Source organism: Myotis yumanensis, unplaced genomic scaffold, assembly GCF_028538775.1.
Source record: "Myotis yumanensis isolate MYYU_CA2020_CCGP unplaced genomic scaffold, mMyoYum1.0.hap1 SCAF_7, whole genome shotgun sequence".
Taxonomy (NCBI): Eukaryota; Metazoa; Chordata; class Mammalia; order Chiroptera; family Vespertilionidae; genus Myotis; species Myotis yumanensis.
Genome location: NW_027223758.1, coordinates 72,340,826 through 72,354,682, shown reverse-complemented (window position 1 = coordinate 72,354,682; position 13,857 = coordinate 72,340,826). Strand labels below are relative to the sequence as shown.

Below are 13,857 nucleotides of genomic sequence, written 5' to 3'. Positions count from 1 at the left end.
AACCCAGTTTTCTGAGACATTATTTTTAACTTCACCTGTGATGATAATAGGATCTAGCATTTACTGGCTGGGTAAATGGCAGTGTTTCTTTCTTTCTGGCACAAAGCCTGTGGAGATTTTGGACTCTTGGATCTATGTTAGTCACTTTTGTAGTTGGGTGGAACAGCTTTAAAGGCTGGCATTTGGGGAGTGTGCAGAAATAAGGAAGGAAAGCTAATTGCTTTAAACATTCAAATTCTTCTGCAAGCAAGGCGATCCAGTATGCTTAAGGGGTTGAGGTAATGTGGAGGTGGCATTATCTACTCTTAAAACCCTGTGAATATCCTGACTTTTCTTTGCAGCTGAGTCTGTGTAAGCTTATCCCCTGGGTGTCTTAGAGATGAAGCTTCATGTCCAGAGACCATTCCCTGTACCAAGTTAGTTAGCTCTGTGTGCTTCTGGCTGTAAGCAGTGAGGTTCTGATTAGATGTGTTAAGCCAGGGAACATCCCAAGGCTGTGGTGATTGTTGGTTTCATGGCTTTCTCTCTTCTTCCTTCTGCTTTTTGGTCCAACATAGTTGTCTAACAGAATTATCTTTTTATATTCAAAAGACAAAATCTTAATAAAGATAAGGCAAGGCACTCTTCTTTATGTCAAGTAAATAAAACTAAGGAGGACATTGAAAAATGTCTAAACTTGGCTTAGAATGAATTGAATTTGTCCTGGGCCTCTCATTTAGCATGTGCCCTTCTTTTGTTGTGATGTCATCTTGGTTGTTTTCCCATGTAACTAAGGTTATTTTCCTTAGACCTTTAAGGTACCAAGTTTGGGAAATAAAATTTTATTCCTTTCCTTATAAAAACTATATATTAGGTTTTGGAGCACTAGAATGATCAGTTCGAATCATTCCTAGAATCAGATACATAGTCTATCCTTCATATGAAGTGAGGAAACAATTCAGTTTAAGTTTGTTCCTGTTATGGTTTGGGTCATGCTGGCAAAGACAGCTAAGACGTAGGGGAGATGAAGACTTACTTAGAGTAAGGAGTCCTGATCCCAGATCTTGATGTGCCTGTTCATCTGTAAAGTGAGGACAATACTATCTACTTCACAGGGTTGAAGTGAGAATTAAGTGAGAAAAGTGCTCATGGAAAACCTTTATAATAGATACAAGTGTATGTTGTTGTTCTTATATTAGCTGCTTGTCAGTGCAGTAATTTATCCCTGCTTTGGATTACTTGATGTGTAGATGTTCCAACACTCATTAACAATTTTTTTCTCTCTAGTCCACCACGAATTAAAGATGAACCTGAAGATGATGGCTATTTTGCTCCTCCTAAAGAAGATATTAAGCCGTTGAAGAGACCTAGAGATGAGGATGAGTGAGTATATCTCATTACTTTGTTTTTGTTTTTTTAAACAAAAAAGGAGTTGTTTAAAGGATAAATGTGATGTATGTCTCTGCAGTACACAGAGAAACTGCATTAATTGACTTTTACTCATTTGGAATTTGTGATTAATGGACTGACTGGGTGACTGATTTCTGTTTGAATTATGAGAAGTAGGGTTTGCTGAGCAAATAAGTAGTGTACCTGAGGCTTAAATGGAGAATATATATTTCTATTTTTCTTATTAAAAAGGGAGTGCATATTGTAGGAATGTCAAATAAAACAGAATTCATAAAGAATATTTAAATTATTTAAATTAATTTAGGTTTATCATCACTTATCACAGATAAGTTTTCACTGGTAAACCAATTCCTCCTGGGATCTGTTCCTGTCAATACATTCTAAGTGAAGTTTCCGTGTGTAGGATTTTGCTCTGAATTAAGACAGGTATTTGAGACTTACAGGTACCTCTTTCTCAGATTCAATCAGTGATGTTAAATTCTGTTCATTATTTTCGATCTTGTATAGCTTATTATGTTCCAGGAATCTACAAAGGATTTATGGTAGAAAGTTGTAGGTGGGAAGAGAAGGAGGAAATATTTAGTGAACTCATTTGTGTTCATTCAGAATTCATACAGAATTTCTTTTCTGTCCTTTTGAGCCAGTCATTACTTTGTGGCAGTCATTGTTGCACTGTAGGTTCCCAGATTTCCATCTTCTAGTGCTGTCATTTATGCATATGTCCCTCCATTCCACTTCCCTCCCAGGCCTGCGTGTAGTATATGGTTGTTTGTTTTGTTCTATCTAGGGCTATAATAATTGGGCCTTGGTCTGGCCTTCTTTCTCTGTCCCATTCTTGATAAGAATGCTCAGCCTAGAATAATAGCAAACACTCCTACCTTGGAAGCCTCCAGGAGGAGTTAAGAGGTCCTAATCCTATTGGTAAGAACTATTGAGTCACAGTTGTGTTAATTGCATATTCATGTTCCCCTTTCTAGTGCTGATTTTAAACCTAAGAAAATTAAAACAGAAGATATCAAGAAAGAGAAGAAACGAAAACTAGAGGAAGAAGAGGTTAGTAAAGAGACTTAGGCCCTTTGGGGCTTGAGTTTGGAATAGGGAGTTTTACATAAAACTTTTGAAGGCAAATGGGTTTTAGGGATTTAATTGGTCTGTAGAGGAAAAACTCTTACATGTGTACAGTGACTGTGCACTGTTGGTGTGAAGATCTCTCCTAGCCTTCCTGGGTGTCTGTCCATAGCTATGGTGCCAACTGACCCTTTTAGGGAAACTACCCTCATCATACATACGGAGGGAGGTGTAAACAAGAAATCATATTTGCTTACAACCCAGAATAGTTTTTCCCTAAGAATGTTTCTTAGTGCTCTCCTATATATAACAAGGCTTGCTCATCTCTTCACTTTGGGTAACCATTGCTATTTAGCGACGTTTAATTGGTGCCGCTTGGATGTAGGATGAAATCCAGGCTCTTTACCATAGTTCCACCCAGTCTGGCTCTTGCATCTTGTGCCTCTGTTCATCTTGTTCCTCTTCCCTCATTTGCTTTGTTCCAGCCACACTGATCTCTTGTGTTTCTTTTCCACACAGTTTTTGTGCTTTGGAGCTTTCTGTAGCATCTACTGTTCCCTGTGACAGGAACACCAATGCTCATCCTCCCTTCTTCTCCTGACTTATAAACCTCCCCTAAAAATCTCAGTTCAAATACTTTTCTAAGGGTTCCATTGATGTTTGTGGTAGATTAAACATATGATGTTATGGTTCCTTCTTTTGACACTTTGTATTTCTTATACTAAAAAGTGGTTAGCAAGTAATTCAAGTAAAACCTGCCAGCATTTCACAGGGGTCTTAATCCTCCACTCTCCTATAAGAAGGAGGTGAGTGGTTTTTCACTTTTATGCTGCATTTGACGTTAGCCATTGTCTTAGGCAGAATGGATTCACAAGTGTAAAGACAATAGCTTTAAGCATCACCAGTAAAGATAGTGATAGTGAGGGTCAATGACTCTTCAGAGTGTAATCTATCATAGCAATAAGAATAAAAGTAATAATTAAAGTTAAATGCAATAGGTGCTTACTATGTGTCAGACACTGTTCTTTAGATATTTCATTTAATCCTAAGAAAAACCCTTAGAGATAAATATTGCTACTATTAGCTCCATTTTACAGATGCAGAAACTGAAGTATAGAGAGGTCAAATCATTTGCCTAAGTTCACCCAACTACTAAGTGGTAAAGCCGGATTTGATCCCATGCAGTATGATTCCAGAGCCAGCACAATAGCTACCATATTATCCGGCCTCTTGCGGGACTTTTTTTCCCCACAAGAAAGGAGAAGAAACGTCTTTAATGAAATCATATTAAGAATATTAATGAGTAAGTGAGCCATAGAGAGATGATTGGGTCCTGGATTTTTAGGGTATTGTAGTTTTTCTGACAATCTGTTCTTGGCAGAAGTTGAAGTTTAGAGCCAACTCAAGGAATTAAGAGCGAGGTGTTGAATAGTGATTATGGTAGTCACTCCACTTTCGTGTAGATCAGGTGGGGAACGTTTTTTTCTGTCAAAGGCCATTTGGATATTTATAACATCAGTTGAGGGCCACACAAAATTATCAAGTTAAAAAATTAGCCTGCTATATTTGGTCATTTAATTAACTCACCCCTAATACCTTTTCAGTGCCAGACCAAATGATTTCATGGGCCTTATACAGTGCAGGCCAGACATTTCCCACCCCTGGTGTAGATCATTAGACTAGTCAATAAAGAGTTGTAAAACTTAGCTCTCTGTGCTTTCTGTATTGCCTTAATGCTGATATTGCATTTATGCACAGTAGTACCTTTCTTGGAGCTTGGAAGAGGTTAGTCATAACTGTTAGGCCATTTGAAAAAAAGAACAATTGACTCCTCCTCTCCCCTTCTTTTTTAAAATTGTTTTTTAGCAACCCCTCTCTCTACACGGGGAGAAAACAATTTCAGGCTGAAAGACTGAAGTAATACAGTCTTACTGTGGCAAGGACCCCAAATGGCAAGACCGGTCATGAAACCATTTGCTGGCTATGTTTTTTTCATTTCTGGGAATTGGTCCGAAGTCTCTGATTATCCCATTGTAAGGCTTGAAGCGCATACAGTAGACAGTAGTTCACCGATGGGACCTGCCTGTTCAGATGTGCATGCCTGTTCAGAAACTATTCAGAGAATGTCTTCACTGAAAAACATTTCCCTTTCCTGTGGTGTGTTTCAGCCTAAATAGTGAATATTCTCTGAATTATGTGATCCTCCAGTACTTTCTACTCACAAACATACATTCCTATTTTCAAATATATATGGTGTGTAGTCTTTCTTTTCTTCTACCCCAAAGGTCATTTGCTTAGCGATGCTGAGTTTGTCTTGATTTCCATCTTATCACATGGTCCCGGAATAGTATCTATTCCAGTCATTCCCATGAGTCACATTCTTTTATTTTTCTGGTCAACTTGGGCTTCCATCATGGTCAATATTAGTAATATGACGTTGAGGAAGTAACAAAACCTCTGTTTCAGACTTTCCTTAATAATAACTGGAAGAGGTCAAACCAAACTGTCTATAGAGCTCTTTCACGCTCTCCCATTCTGTAATTGCTTTTAAGATAGTGCAAAACCACCTTTCAGAGCTACATATAAAATGTGTTGACTTAAATTATCTTGAATAGTAGAACAAAGGAACATTTTTCTTCAGAAGAGTTTCAATTCTCTTGAGTGGTAGCCCCACCTTGAACAGTACATATTTGCCTGATGTGTGTATGTTTTGATATTTATCTCCTCCTGTATTGGTGAATTGCCCTTGTTTATGTTTGATGATCTTTTTCTGTGATACTGTGATAGTCATCTAGGGTCAGAGCCATAAAGAAATGCCACCATAAGAAGCAGTAATCATTTTAGGACCTTCCAAATACTTGCTTACTGTTTTGTGACTGTGTGTATGCAAACAGTAGTAATAGAAATTTCCCCACTAGACTCAATCAGGAATTTCCTTTCCATTTGTATATTAAGCACCTAATAGCTTCATGTACTCATTATTTGATGGTGTTAGAAGAGGTTTAAAGATGAGTCGATTAAAACTAAGTGAGGATGAACACTGGGATTACTCTGTACAGAAGCAGTACTTTCCCAGTCTTTCCTGAGGTTAAAAAATTCACTTTCCTAGGCTCTTCCTCCACAGAATGAATGTTTTTAACTGCTTTCTTGAGCAATTATATGTCGGAGATTTGGGAATTACTGCTCTAGAGAAAAGTACTAGTAAATTTTTATTGGGGGGATTGGACCTAAGAAAGTCTCTAGTTCTAATGTTCTATGATTCCAGTTTTCTTTCTAATGGTCCCCCAAAACTTCTTCTAGAAAAGCAGCTAGTCCTTTCCTTTTTTAAGTGCTTTGTCACCATGTTTCTTTGTAGGATGGTAAATTGAAAAAGCCCAAGAATAAAGATAAAGATAAAAAAGTTCCTGAGCCAGATAGCAAGAAAAAGAAGCCGAAGAAAGAAGAGGAGCAGAAGTGGAAATGGTAAGATCTCAGCACGGGGTTAAAATGTCAGCTCTTTGATTCCACAGCCTAATTAAGCAATAGTGTTGAGTTATTAAAATTAATACCTTGATATCTGAGGGAAGAGGGAAGTACTTAAAAGAATCTCTCTAGAATAACATTCTGAAATAAGTTTCCCAGGTCCTAGTGAAAGCATTAACTAGCTCTTAACCTATTGAATCTCAAAACTTAGGTCCCAGTCTATTGAACAGAATGAACTATAGAAGTAGACTTATGCATATATGGGAACTTAGCATATGAAGAATACTGCATTTAAAATGATAGGGATTATTTTAAATAAGATGCATTATTACATAAATAGTGCCGGTGAAACTGCCTGTTTAAAAAAAAATAATCTCCCCAAGAAAACCTGGGCGAATATTTTTATAATTATAGAATAGTAAAGTCCCTTTAAAGCATGTCATAATCAGAGCCATAAGGAAAAGCTTTATAAATTTGATACATCAAAGTTAAATCTACCCTGGCTGGGTGGCTCAGTTGATACACCAAAAGGTTGCAGGTCCGATTCCTGGTCAGGGCACATGCCCAGGTGTGGGCTCGATCCTCAGTAGCGTGCAGCTGGTCAATGATTCTCGCTCACTGTTGATGTTTCTAACTCTCCCTCTCTTTTCCTCTCTCTGAAGTCAATAAAAACATTTTAAAAAAAATAAATGATTAGTAAATGTCTTAAAATATGGTCAACCATACAAGTAACAAAGGCACAAAGAGAAATAATCAGTGATACATCTTTTTATTTAATGTCTCAGACTGGGAAAGATTAGTAAGTATCAAAATATCTAGGGTTGAGAGTATGAGAAAACAGGCATTCCCCTTCACTATGGATAAAGAACCACGCAGTCTTATGGAGGACAATTTAGCAATAACAGGTTACTTTTGAAAAGTGTATTTAAATGGGAAATTTCATTTTCTACTTAATAAGTTTGGGCATTTATAATTTTGAAATAAACATGTATTTTTAATACTGATTTTACTTAAAACTTGGTTTTGGGTGTATTGTTTTGTTTTCCAATTAATCTTTACCCGAGGATATTTTTCCTATTGCTCTTCAGAGAGAGTGGAAGGGAGGGAGAAAGCAAAGGGGAGAGGTAGAGAAAGAGAGAGAAACATTGATGTGAGAGAGACACATTGATTGATTGCCTTCTGAGTATGCCCCAACAGGGATGGGGATCAAACCTGCAACCCAGGTATGTGCCCTTGACCGGGAATCAAACCGGTGACGACCCTTTAGTGCAATGGTTCTCAACCTTCTGGCCCTTTAAAACAGTTCCTCATGTTGTGACCCCCAACCATAAAATTATTTTCGTTGCTACTTCATAACTGTAATTTTGCTACTGTTATGAATCGTAATGTAAATATCTGATATGCAGGATGGCCTTAGGCGACCCCTGTGAAAGGGTCGTTCGACCGCCAAAGGGGTCTCGACCCACAGGTTGAGAACCTCTGCTTTAGTGCGTAGGCCAACGCTCTCACCATTGAGCCACATTGGCCAGGGCAAAACTTTGTATATTTAACTTCTACATCAGTAGTATATGATTTGTATTTATGTTGAAAAATTCAAATGATCCAGAGGCATAGGAGTCAGAAAAAAATGACAGTTCTCTTTCCCTCTCTCCTGTTTCCATTTGTCCTTTCCAGCTTTGGGACAACCACTGTTTGTAGTTTGGTGTGTAGAGTTCCAGACCCATTTATATGCATTTACTCTATGGCTTTTATGACTTAGAAAAATAATATCCTCTGAACCTGAGAGATGGGGAAGTATCAGTGATTAGGTGGTGGCGGAGAGGAGCAGAGCTGCAGTAGCAGAACTGCTGCTATGTAATTGTGGGTGTGAAAACATGGCAGTAAAAGGAAAATGTAGGAAAAAATTAGAGTCAAGAAATCCTGGGCCTGTGCAGAGGTCAGAGTCAGAAAGCAAAATATGTATTTTTGCTCTTTTCATTTTTTTCTTTGGAGCTAATTGAAAATTTTCAGTGATAGAATATTGAAAAGGTTTTATGACCTTCAATAAAATGATTTTTTTTTAGATAAAATAAAGCGATTTTGTAAATCGGGGGTTATTATTGGGAATTGTGAAGAAGGGTTAGTGATTCATCAGTCTGTTGTCTCTCCAGGTTCTGTGATGGGAGCTCGTATTTGTTGAATGAACAAGTTCCTTGTCATAACTAGCTCCTTGCTGTCTTCACCCTTACTTGGCCCTAATGTTCTTATTGGGCCCTAATGTATTCTTTTCCTGGCTCAGCCTTGTGTGTGTGTGTGTGTGTGTGTACCCTGGAAAAGTCTAATAGCCTAATTTTGCTTCCATGGTTGAAATCCTTATTGGTGTTGCCACACATTAATTCTGAGAGACTAGCTTCTGTGTTTGTTTGTTTGTTTGTTTGTTCAAGAGTGGGACTGGTTAGTCTTGAACTGAAGATGGTTGGTTTGGAGGAAAGCAATGTTTGCTATAGTCTCCTTGCATGCTTTTCTCAAGTCTGATTGTTAAGTCCTGCCCATTCTTAAGCACAATGCTTTATGGTGGTGCAGTGTAAGTTTTAGAAGTAGAGAACAGGAATGATTAGTTTCTTACCTGAGAGGTTGCCTTTTCCTTCTGTAACTATTGGCTTCTATTACACCCTGAAGTTAGTGGTTCAGACCTCTCACAGCGTAGTCAGGGAACTTTGATGACAGATACTCTCACTTGTACTATCCTCTTGATATTCCACTAAAAGAATTACACACTTTACCAGCTTGGCTTGTGTCCAGATCTTTTGTTTCCACCCAGAGCCTACAGACTTGTTCATCTTGCTGAAAACAAACTTTGATCCCTATTTCCCTCTCTTTGGTAATTGTGATGGGGAAATGGTCAGGATCCCTCTAGGTTTCTTCACTGTATTGCATTTCCCCCATAGAAAAAATGTTACAAGTGGGGGCGATATGCTCAGGCTTAGTTCCATGAGGATCTCTTAACCCAGATCCCCCTATTTTAACTGGTACCCATTGTAGCTGTATAGGATTTCAGCTTGTCCTCAGTTAAGTACACTTTTGTGTCAGGGCTGACCTGTTGAAACATCGGTCCCATGTTTATACTACAAAGAAGACTTCACCAGAAGACCTGAGACTGGAGTTTGTTGCTGGTGTTAGGTGTGACTTTAAATGGAGTTTTGAGGGGTTTTTTAGCAAAGAAACTCAAAAGATTATAATATAGGGAATTTGTGTTGAAAGACTGGGACTCATGAATACAATCAGTATTAATGATAAGAAATTTATGAAATATGGATTGACATTATCCTCAAACCATAGAAACTGTCCTTGATTCCATAGATTAGCTTCCAGAAAGCTGTAGCATGTGACCTTTATTTCTGACATTTAAAAGTTAAATGTTCATTTTACAGTGTACTATGAGGTGTTCGTTAACTATAAGGGAATATGATTTTAGAGAATATGTGGATGTTTACTTTCCTGTCTTACATTTTTAGCACTTTTCCATTTTGTTTACTCAAGCACATTTTATTGTCACATATATACCTAACGAGTTAGTAAATTAAGTCTGCCATAGAGAAGTCATTTCGATGTCTACATGTTTTCCTCTTTATTTTTTAAAAATATATTTTTATTTATTTCAGAGAGGAAGGGAGAGAGATAGAAACATCATTGATGAGAGAGAATCATCGATTGGCTGCCTCCTACATGCCTCACACTGGGGATTGAGCAGGCAATTCAGGCATGTGCCCTGACTGGGACTCGAACTGTGACCTCCTGGTTCATAGGTTGATACTCAGCCACTGAGCCATGCTGGCCGGGCCTACATGTCTTTCTTAATTCTGATGATGAACCACTGATTAGGGAATAAAGGGCATCAGTAGTGTCAGAGACATTTTGGACAAGGTGAGTTGCTGATCTAATAATATCAGCCTTTGGGAGTATACGTTCTATCTGGAGAGTAATAGACTTGGCGGTTTGGACGGGTTCGGCTTCTATGCCAACGAAGAGTTGGGAGATCCTGCCAGTTTCACATCTATAAAAGTGGTAGGTTGGTCATAGAGGATCTTTAATGTTCCTTCTAGGTCTAACATTTTATTACATCTTGACCTTGACTTTTATTTTTTTAATTATCTTTAATTGCAGTAAAATAACATAAAATGTATCATCTTAACTATTTTTTAAGTGTTCAGTTGAGTGGTTGTACATTCCCATTGTTGTACAACCGTCACCACCACCATCCATCTCCAGAACTCTCTTCATCTCACAAAACTGAAACTGTTAAACAATAACTCTCCCTCATGTGACCCTTTCCCCCTAGCTGTTGGTAACCACCGTTCTACTTTCTGTCTTTCTGAGTTGGTTAGTCTAGGGTACCTCATATAAGTGGAACTATACTGTTTCTGTCCTTTTGCGACAAGCTTATTTCACTTAGCTTGTCTTTGAAGTTCATCCATGTTGTACATGTGTCAGAATTTCTTTCCTTTATAAGGCTGAAAAATAATTAATTTTAGTATATACTACACTTTGTTCATCCATTCATCTACTGATGGATACTTAACTTGTTTCTACTTCTTGGCAGTTCAGTGCTGCTATGAATGTTCATGTACAAGTATTTGCTTGAATACCTGCTTTCAAGTATTTTGGGTATATTCCTAGGAGTGAAATTGCTGGATCACGTGGTAATTTTTTTTTAACTTTTGAGGACCTGCCATGCTGTTCTCCACAGTAGCTCTACGTGTTCACATTCCTACCAGGGCACAATAGTTTCAATATCTCCACATCCTCGTGCACACTTACTATTTGTAGTTGTTTTTTTAAAAAAAATAAATAAATAAAGCCATCCTAATGGATGTGAGCAGTATCTCATGGCTCTGACTTATATTTTCCTAATTATAGGTAATGTTGAGTATTTTTTCAGATGCTCATTGAGCACTTGTGTATCTTTGGAGAAATGTCTCTTCATGTCCTTTGCCTGTTTTTTAATTGGGTTGTTTATTTTGTTGTTGTTGAGTTTGTGGTTCTTTATATATTCTGGATATTATCTCCTTATCAAAATTTTTGCTCTGCAAGTTATTTGTCAATGCATGGGTTGGTTTTTCCCTCTGTTGGTTGTGTCCTAAATTTTGTAGTCCAGTTTACCTAATTTTTCTCTTGTCTGTATTTTTGTGTCATATCTAAGAAATCATTGCTATATCCAATGTTATGAAGCTTTTGCTTTATGTTTTCTTACAGCGTTTTATAATTTTAGGTCTTACATTGGGTCTTTGATACAATTTGAGTTTATTTTTGTATATAGTATAAGACAAGAAACCAACTTCATTCTTTTGGTGTGAATATCCAGTTTTCCCAAAACCACTTGCTGAAAACACTGTCCTTTCTCCATTGAATGGTCTTGGTACCCTTATCACAAATCATTTGACCATATATGTTGACTTTGGTTATATAGTATACTACTATTACAGCACGGTTTGATACATGTAATTTTTATTTGATATTTCTAATCTTCATTTAAAATATTGGAGTTGGAAGATAATAGGAAGTAATAGAATGTGAATAATTGGCCTTTGGAATGATTCTGTAGAACTGTAGGGCTTTTTACTTAAGGTAGAAATAGTGAAGATTAAAATATGAAGTTTTAAAATATTCTCTCTGTAGGACAACTGAGTGACTCTTAAACAGAGTGATAGTGTGAGGTCTGTCTAATTCTCGAGAAGGAAAGACTTGGAGACATAAACAACCAATTGCAGTACCTGGCCCTTAATTAGATTCAAGTTTATAAAATATATTTTAGATTTAATTGGGAAATTTATAATATGATCCAGATAGTAGAATGCTACTAGGGAATTATTAATTTTGTTACTTGTAGTAACTGTTTTATAGCTAAATAAGAGAACATCCTTATTTTTATAGAGATGTTTGTTGAAATATTTAGGGGTGAGGTGGTATATCTGCAATTTATTTTGAAAGGGTTCAGCAAAATAATGAAAATTTAGTATAATATTAACAGTTCTACATAGGTGATGGTATATGGTGTTCTATATATTCTGTTTTCCCCCCATGTTTGATCGTTTTTAAAATAAGGTTTTTAAAAGCTGTTTCCACTAAGTTTTACATTTTAGTTATCATTGTCTGCGAGATAGCTCTAGATCAGCGGTCACCAACCGGTAGTCCACGGACCACTGGTGGTCCGTGAGGTCTGAAAGGTTGGCGACAGCTGCTCTAGATAATCCAATGCCAATCCAGTATAACCCAACTGAACTATTATTTCCCAGTCTTCTATTCCATTATGTATTTTCTCTTATGGTTGTTTTCCCCTAAACCTCCAACTGGCATCTCCACTCCCAGGAGGCCTTTTCCTATGTACCAGCAGCATAAATGTTATATATTTCATTGTTACTTACTTTCATACCATAGTGATAAAACAACGGTTTTATTTCCATTTCCCCACTTGTTGCCAAGCTTCTTTATTGATGACCTCTTGTATCTAATATCTTTAAACTGAACTGTTGAAATATATTTTCCTCTATTTCATCTTATTTGTTGTATTGGGTTTTTCAAAGTGAAAGACACTGGTTATTTTAATCTAGGCCTTGAATATAGGGCTCCGAGTCATTCTAAAGCACCAGTCAATTGAGCAGATAATACTTTTGTTTTTTAATAGGTGATAATCTCTATAATAGATAAAGTGGCCACTAAATGAGGTTGTACCTTGTCTTCTAAAGGTGGGAAGAAGAGCGTTATCCTGAGGGCATCAAGTGGAAATTCCTAGAACATAAAGGTCCTGTATTTGCTCCACCATATGAGCCTCTTCCAGAGAGTGTCAAGTTTTACTATGATGGTGAGTTGTTCCAGGTTATCCAATTCTTGGACAAGAAAAGAGACTGATTCTATTTAGGAATAGAAAGTGAGGAAGGATCCTGTGCTGTATATCCTTTTGTGTATTTCATTGTGTTTTATTCTCTACATAGCTCACAGCACTGGGCCCACAGTCTGACCTTTTATCTGAACTTTATTTCTAAAGAGCCACTCTGCAAAAATTATTAGAAAAGCCTTACTTGAATGATAGTGTTTTATTTTAGCAATATAATGCAAACTTGACAAGCTGTGCATCACTGGAAATAGTACTAATATTTGGTTGAGGATTAGTGTGTCATCAACCTCTAGGTGTAGGCCTGGTAGGTGTCTGTCATTCATTCTACATAGCAGAACACTATGCCTTTGCTATATGTGCATTCTAGTCTGATGAGCTGCTTTGAAAAAATGCCTTGCCTAGTTCTCATAGAACCCTTAGAAGTGTCTGTTGACTCTCATAGATATTTCTGTCCTTTGGTTGAAGAATTTGAGAATAGTCTTTGACTCTCCTTCTATTGGCAGTATAGCAGTATGAAGATAATAATGTTCAATTGATTTCCCTGATTCCAAGATTTATATCCAGAAGTGGCTAGAGCATTATTTTTCAAACCCTTATGTGCTTGACCCCAGGTGGATCTGGGCCATTAAATAGGTGTGAAAGTAGTATTGGGTGCTTCTGAAGCAGTTGGTCTGCTGACCAAACTTTGAGAAACACTCAGCAGAAGAACTGAAAGCATCGGTAGTGAACACTCAAAGTTCTTATGCATCTCTTTCTACTAGCAGTGGCCTCAGGGCCATGGATGCTTACAGGTCAGGGCAGTAGATTATATGGAAAGGCTGGGTCTTGCAAGTAAGTAACTTGGTAAACTGGAATTTGTTTTTAAAAGCTATGTTTCTTCAATGTGTCTGTGTTCAGATACCGAGATCAGCAGTGGCCAGTATTGACTATTCCTCGATCGCGTAGTGTATGCAGTCTACTGGGACCTCATAGCCTCAATGACAAATGCTTACTTCAAATAAACATTCTGACCTATGTTCACCAGAGAGCACAGGACAAAGTTCTGTTAGCCCTCACAGTGGGTCATT

At 37.5% G+C, this 13,857-nt stretch overlaps 1 protein-coding gene across 1 annotated transcript in view; it reads left to right on the top strand.

Annotated features, from left to right (window-relative positions):
- The window catches only part of TOP1 (DNA topoisomerase I), an 86,129-nt gene that overhangs the window by 47,929 nt on the left and 24,343 nt on the right, over positions 1-13,857 (top strand). Inside the window, exons 6-9 of the mRNA XM_070420972.1 lie at positions 1,267-1,362; positions 2,367-2,442; positions 5,813-5,919; positions 12,642-12,757. Of these exons, the coding sequence (XP_070277073.1) occupies positions 1,267-1,362; positions 2,367-2,442; positions 5,813-5,919; positions 12,642-12,757 (395 nt within the window). The remainder of the gene's footprint in view (positions 1-1,266; positions 1,363-2,366; positions 2,443-5,812; positions 5,920-12,641; positions 12,758-13,857) is intronic.